Source organism: Lytechinus pictus, chromosome 6 (genome assembly GCF_037042905.1).
Source record: "Lytechinus pictus isolate F3 Inbred chromosome 6, Lp3.0, whole genome shotgun sequence".
Taxonomy (NCBI): Eukaryota; Metazoa; Echinodermata; class Echinoidea; order Temnopleuroida; family Toxopneustidae; genus Lytechinus; species Lytechinus pictus.
In genome coordinates, this window is record NC_087250.1 from 15,741,873 (window position 1) to 15,749,659 (window position 7,787).

General features: G+C 35.9%; 1 protein-coding gene across 1 annotated transcript in view; it reads right to left on the reverse strand.

Moving 5' to 3' along the window:
* LOC129263243 (uncharacterized) overlaps positions 1-7,324 on the reverse strand; it is a 92,798-nt gene extending 85,474 nt beyond the window's left edge. Inside the window, exons 1-5 of the mRNA XM_064100428.1 lie at positions 7,297-7,324; positions 6,600-6,790; positions 5,757-5,925; positions 3,763-3,900; positions 1,223-1,290 (exon numbers count right to left, since the gene is read on the reverse strand). Of these exons, the coding sequence (XP_063956498.1) occupies positions 1,223-1,290; positions 3,763-3,900; positions 5,757-5,925; positions 6,600-6,790; positions 7,297-7,324 (594 nt within the window). The remainder of the gene's footprint in view (positions 1-1,222; positions 1,291-3,762; positions 3,901-5,756; positions 5,926-6,599; positions 6,791-7,296) is intronic.
* Positions 7,325-7,787: the final 463 nt, after the last annotated feature.

Genomic DNA, 7,787 nt, shown 5'->3' on the forward strand with positions numbered 1-7,787 from the left:
CGGTGTTGGCGTTGGTGTTGGTGTGGGAATTCGGATTGTTTCCCCTAGCTCCAAAACCTATTATGAGTTTGTACAACTGATCCAGATCATATTATTGACATTTCAACAACTAGTGAGTGACTTTTCAGGACCATCTTCATTTTGTTTGGTGTAATACTCGTGTTAAAATTGACCTAACACCAACACCAAAAGGCCAACACTGAACTTGAAACCAACCCTCATGATTAATTTTCAAACTTTGGTTTACATTCCCAATGTTTTGAAATACATATCATTTCTGTACATACACCCCTGTACAGTGGTGCTCAAAAGTTAGTGAACCCAGACCAAATATGAACATATTCAAAGTGTTCAAATACGGCCATGCTTTAATGCCACCGCACACCTTATGACTGTTCGTGATCTGATTTTGGAACCAATCGCATTTTGCTCATTTTCTGAAAATGTGAATGGAACATATCATTTTATTTGAGGTTAAAAGTAATGGAAAGAACACTAATATAACCATTTTGAAAGATTGCAAGCCTTTATTTTTTTAGCAAAAGCCAAATTAGTTTCAAATTGTAACCAATCGTAAGATTACTATGACGTCATTACGACTAGATATTAAAATCGCTTTTATTCTAAGAAGAATGATAGCATGATTGAATATACATGTAGGTATTCGTACGATGATTTAGAACATTACACAGTGAGATATTCCCAGTCTCAATATTAGCATCAAATTCTACTACATTTTGTTCTGAAATCGGGTTGCAGACCAATCGTAAGGTGTGCGGTCGCCTTTAGATATTCATTTATTGAAGTCAGATGATAAAATATTACATTAAAAAAGTTTGTTATTTCTCGGCTCGCAGAACATTGTAATATTGTTGCCTAAATTCAACACTCGGCATGAAGGAGTGCAATTTATGGTTTGGTTCACTAATCTTTGAGCACAACTGCATGATACTCTGAAACTCTGAATTACTGTTTTTATACTATAAGCCCTATATTTAGCCTATTTCCGATATACAAAATGCAATTCTTTTAAAATCAAGGCACCGTATTACACAAATTTGAGCAATTAATCGGTAAATGAAATGGCCAATCAAAATCGTCGTTGCTTGCACATGTTGCTCAGCAGACTGACGAAGAAACAATCAGGATTGTTCTTTCAAATTATTCATTAATCACGAACCTTTCTGTTACAGGACCTAGAACAAGGTGAACTTATAAATACCTTTAAGTCTGCTTGTATCCAGGGGTTTTTTCGGTCTCCAGACGCCCATCCTCCGCCATAAGGTGGTCCTATATCAATCAAAGTCAGATCAAGGACTTTAAACAGACGGAGCAAATACAAATATACAATAATAAACAAAAAACAATTATGTTTGAAAATGAGATTTCACCTAACTTTTTGGAAATGCTGATCACTTGGCAGGCAGTGCATCCCCCATTGAGATGCGCATAATGCCTGTAAACCTTGAGGATTGTCAACATATATAAGCCAATCACTTGAAAAGAGGACAATCACTGATTAAAACTCATTCAAATAATTAATACAGTTATAATGCAGAGAGGTAATCTATGTTCATAATTTTGATAGTGAAGATAGAGATGGTAAGGACTATTTAAATTTAATTATTTTAAAGGGAAACTAAAATTAGCAGAAAAATGCCGGTAATAAAAAAACATTGCCAAAGGCTTGATAGAAATATCAAAGAATTAAAAAGTTATTAGAATTTTAATTATTTGATTTGTGACGTCATATGCGAGCAGCATTCCTACAAAGCAAATAGTAAAAAATCAATGAAATGTCATTTTCTCAGAAAATTGAAAATGTTTTTTTAACTGTTCTTTTCATATATCAAAAGACAAATCATTTCACACCCGATCATGAATAGAAAACAAAAATAAGTCATAGGAACCATTAAAAAAAATGAAATTCATGCCTTTTACATTACATAACTAATGGGGCAGCAGCTTATTTATGACGTCACAAATCCCAAACTTAAAAATTCTAATAACTTCCTTAATCTCTAATAAATTTTCCTCAAACCTTCACGATTATTTTTTCATTTTTTTTCTGCTATTTTTACAACAAACTTTTCTTCGGGGTAAACTCCCCCTTTAAGCAGGGAGTACAACTTATGAGTGTGCTAACCAGAATGTCCAGAACTTAAAATTCTAATAACTTTTTTCAATCTTTAACAGATTTTCCTCAAACCTTCACCATTATTTTATTATTATTTTTTCTGCTATTTTTACAACAAACTTTTCTTCGGGGGTAAACTTTCCCCCCTAAGCAGGGAGCACAACTTATGAGTGTGCTTACCAGAATGCCAAGAACTTAATATTCTAATAACTTTTTTCAATCTTTAACAGATTTTCCTCAAACCTTCACCATTATTTTTTCATTATTTTATCTGCTATTTTTACAACAAACTTTTCTTCGGGGTAAACTTTCCCCCCTAAGCAGGGAGTACAACTTATGAGTGTGCTAACCAGAATGTCCAGAACTTAAAATTCTAATAACTTTTTTCAATCTTTAACAGATTTTCCTCAAACCTTCACCATTATTTTTTCATTATTTTATCTGCTATTTTTACAACAAACTTTTCTTTGGGGTAAACTTTCCCCCCTAAGCAGGGAGTACAACTTATGAGTGTGCTAACCAGAATGTCCAGAACTTAAAATTTTAATAACTTTTTTCAATCTTTAACAGATTTTCCTCAAACCTTCACCATTATTTTTTCATTATTTTATCTGCTATTTTTACAACAAACTTTTCTTTGGGGTAAACTTTTCCCCCTAAGCAGGGAGTACAACTTATGAGTGTGCTAACCAGAATGTCCAGAACTTAAAATTCTAATAACTTTTTTTCAATCTTTAACAGATTTTCCTCAAACCTTCACCATTATTTTTTCATTATTTTATCTGCTATTTTTACAACAAACTTTTCTTTGGGGTAAACTTTCCCCCCTAAGCAGGGAGTACAACTTATGAGTGTGCTAACCAGAATGTCCAGAACTTAAAATTCTAATAACTTTTTTCAATCTTTAACAGATTTTCCTCAAACCTTCACCATTATTTTTTCATTATTTTTTCTGCTATTTTTACAACAAACTTTTCTTCGGGGGTAAACTTTCCCCCCTAAGCAGGGAGTACAACTTATGAGTGTGCTTACCAGAATGCCAAGAACTTAATATTCTAATAACTTTTTTCAATCTTTAACAGATTTTCCTCAAACCTTCACCATTATTTTTTCATTATTTTATCTGCTATTTTTACAACAAACTTTTCTTTGGGGTAAACTTTCCCCCCTAAGCAGGGAGTACAACTTATGAGTGTGCTAACCAGAATGTCCAGAACTTAAAATTCTAATAACTTTTTTCAATCTTTAACAGATTTTCCTCAAACCTTCACCATTATTTTTTCTGCTATTTTTACAACAAACTTTTCTTCGGGGGTAAACTTTCCCCCCTAAGCAGGGAGTACAACTTATGAGTGTGCTTACCAGAATGCCAAGAACTTAATATTCTAATAACTTTTTTCAATCTTTAACAGATTTTCCTCAAACCTTCACCATTATTTTTTCATTATTTTTTCTGCTATTTTTACAACAAACTTTTCTTCGGGGTAAACTCCCCCTTTAAGCAGGGAGTACAACTTATGAGTGAGCTTACCAGAATGCCCAGAACTTAAAATTCTAATCAAAAAAAAAATCTTAAGGGTAAACTTCTCCTTTAAGCAGGGAGTACAACTTATGAGTGAGCTTACCAGGATGTCCGGGGTGTCTACTATGAAGGCGAGCGCTAGGTGCACATTGTTCGTTATCCCAACAATTTTTTGCCGTAAGCTGAGAATCCTCTATATCTCCATTCACCATCCCGAGAGGATAAAACGTCAGTGGTTTCTCTGGCAAAATATAAAAATAATGTTTTAATTTTATCATTTAAATAATTTGATAGGGTGCCCTTTCAGCAAAAGCTGGTATTAGTAGGGGCCCTAAAAGCATATAAACAAAACACGTATACAAATGTTAAAAAATACTCCATAATTTTTCGCTTGCATCCTTAACCCTAAATAAACTGGGCTATTTCGACGCCTGCAAAGAAGGGAGGGGGGCTGATTCAGCCCTCTTATGATCTCAGCCATCAACAGCCCAATCGCGACAAAAATTGGCACATGCGTTACCCATGGCATAATCTACAAAACTGAAAGATCAAATTCTGCAAAAAAATCTTATTAATTATGCTAATTTATGCATAAAATCAAAAACCTTGTTCTAATTAACTAAATAATGCCCCTAAAATGCTACTTTTTGGTTCACAGACTTTTTCTGGAATGTCATCAAATTTCTATTAGACATTTTCAACATTACATTTATTTTCTTATATATTATGTTTTTAATTTCTTATGTAAATTCTTTGTTTTTCAACTTTTATTTTTTTTTTCAATGGAAATTGTCGGGGACTTTATTTTGAACATAATCAAGATGAGAAAAATAATAATATACTTATGAATAAAGCCCCCCTGATCGTGATTGTTGATCGCGCAAATGCAAAAAAAAATGGCACACAAGTCACCCCTGACTTAATCTCTACAATTCAAATGTCAGTTGTACCAAAACTATTCAAATTTTTATTTTAAATTAATTATGCTAATGCAAAAAAATTGTAATTTGGCTTTAAATTTTTTAATATAGCCCCATACTGCTATAGTTTGGTCTGGATATTCTTAAGATTATTATCAAATGATTTTTTTTTTTTAAATGTCAAGATTAAATTTTTGTCTGAAATATTTTGCTTTTTTGAAATTTTGTATGTATTATGCAGTCATTTTCTACTTTGTTTTTCGTTCTTTTTTTTTCGATGGAAATTGTCGGCAGTACTATTTCAGAATAATGATACAAATTTTGGCTACATACACAATTTGCATTGGATTTGTACATGAAATCACTTTTTTGAGCATTTTTGGGTCTGATATGCACTTACAAAATGTTACGTAACTTTGGAACCGCGTACCCTCACGTCGCGAATTTAAATTTAAAAGTTACTTGAGACTTGAAAGAAAAAAGTAATGAAACATTGTCGCGTGATCTTTTCGCCTTACGGATTTATCATGAAAAATAATTAGGGGGGGGTGTTTTTGTCCCCCCCCCCGGCTGGATAGGGTTAACTGTGACTTAAAATCAAACTTGAATTTCAGTTGCGTGCAGTATAAGATGGTCAGATCATGCCAACAAGACACACACTAGCGCGCATCCATCAATCATATTACAAGTAAAATATCAAGTGCGCGTTGGTATTCAAGCACAAGTCTAATGGGCGTTGCAAGAAACTTGCGATCAATTGAAAGTGTATTTTTGATCTAAATCAATCACATTTCTTGTAATTAGTTGTAAATTTGTGACTGATTACAGAACTGCTTCTTGCAACAAGAAGTGTAATCTGGGGAGCGTTTCATCAGCAATTTCGTCTGACAAGTTGCTAGATCTTACGTGTTTCCTTGAATCTGATTGGCCAAGAAGCACTGTTACTATGGTAACTGTCGGATAAAATAGGACTTCTCAAATAAAACAAGTCCTTGATGAAAAGCTCCCCTGATTTGCTACAGATAAAAAGGATCCATTGATTGTTAAAATCCCAACAGAAAATTTGCAATTGATTGCAAATATTCTCTTCAGCACCCCCCTCCTCGTCACACAAACTCTGTGACAACCTCCCCCCCCCCCCCCCCCCGTCTATGAGAATTTTTAGTTGTATATATACCAGCATCAAGAACCTCACTCAGAGGTATCTTAGTCAGGCCAAGCAGCTCGAACCGGAAACTAATATCCCCATGCCACGTTTGTGGATAGATCCTGACATATCTGGTTTGGACCGGTTGTATGAAGTAGTTGGTGACGATCAAGTCTCTGTCTCGATTGCCATGGAAAATCTGTGAGAGTGAATTACAAAGTTAAATTTGATAGGATGAAGATTAAGCGGTGATGCCGCTGTGTTTAATTTACTTGGGCAGATAGATGTAAAACTATTATTAATAAAAAATACAAAAAGGAAAAGAATAAAACATAAACATAAATTAGGGGTAACTACGAACAATTGATAGGGACTATAGCGCAGTACCCTTAGTTTTATGCAGGGCCCTTTGTCTGTGGATACATGTACATCTATCTGCGTGATTGTAGAGACGGAAAAGACACAGAATGACCAAAAGCTTTACACCTACATGTACATGACATAGATAAATATCCACGGAAAATCTGTGTCAACATGATATTACATCACAGGCATCGCATGTAGCAACCTCAACTAGTAGCCCTTCTCATCTAAATCCCTGAATCATGTGGAAGGTGAAAGGGTGCACAGACATGGAGCATCATCATTTTTACATCATTTTTTATCTAAACAAAAGAGCTGATGAAGATATTTCTGACAGAAACTCATATATATTGCATAATTTTTCATGATATTTTTTTGCAAACTTGCTCTTTGATATACTGTATATGGAATATTACGTGAAAATATTGTGGAAATTCAATAAATTCATGTTTAATGACAAAACTTCACTTTTTTGAAGACATGAGCCCCTCCCCTAGCCCCCTTTCATACCTCTGACCCCTTGATGTTGACACCGTCCTTCCATACAGAGCCATTAATGCTCAATCTGACTCTGTATGTTGTAACCCAGTTATCATCATCAGCATTCCCTTGTAATTGTACACCTATGATGTCACGCAGGACACCAATATCTGCTTGAATCCAAGGATTGCTGTCGTCAGGAGACGGTTCTGGCATCCAACCTGCATTGGAGAAAACATCATCACTATCACCACCAAACCATCGACTTAACCATCATCATATACCACCATCGTCATCACTATCACCACCATACCACCGCCTTCACCATCATATACCACCATCATCATTACTATCACCACCATACTATCGCCTTCACCACCATATACCACCATCATCATCACTATCACCACCATACCATCGCCTTCACCACCATATACCACCATCATCATCACTATCACCACCATACCATCGCCTTAACCACCATATACCACCACCGTCATCACTATCCCCACCATACCATCGCCTTAACCACCATATACCACCACCGTCATCACTATCCCCACCATTCCGTCGCCTTCACCACCATATACCACCACCATCATCCCTACCACCACCATACCATCGACTTAACCACCATATACCACCACCATCATCCCTACCACCACCATACCATCGACTTAACCACCATCATATACCGCCATCGTCATCATCACTATCACCACCATACCATCGCCTTCACCACCATATACCGCCATCGTCATCATCCCTATGACCACCATACCATCGCCTTAACCACCATATATCACCATCGTCATCATCACTATCACCACCATACCATCGCCTTAACCACCATATACTGCCATCATCATCATCACTATCACCACCATACCATCGCCTTCACCACCATATATTACCATCGTCATCACTATCACCACCATACCGTCGCCTTCACCACCATATACCACCACCATCATCATCCCTATCACCACCATACCATCGACTTAACCACCATCATATACCGCCATCATCATCATCACTATCACCACCATACCATCGCCTTCACCACCATATACCGCCATCGTCATCATCACTATCACCACCATACCTTCGTCTTAACCACCATATATCACCATCGTCATCATCACTATCACCACCATACCATTGCCTTAACCACCATATATTACCATCGTCATCACTATCACCACCATACCATCGCCT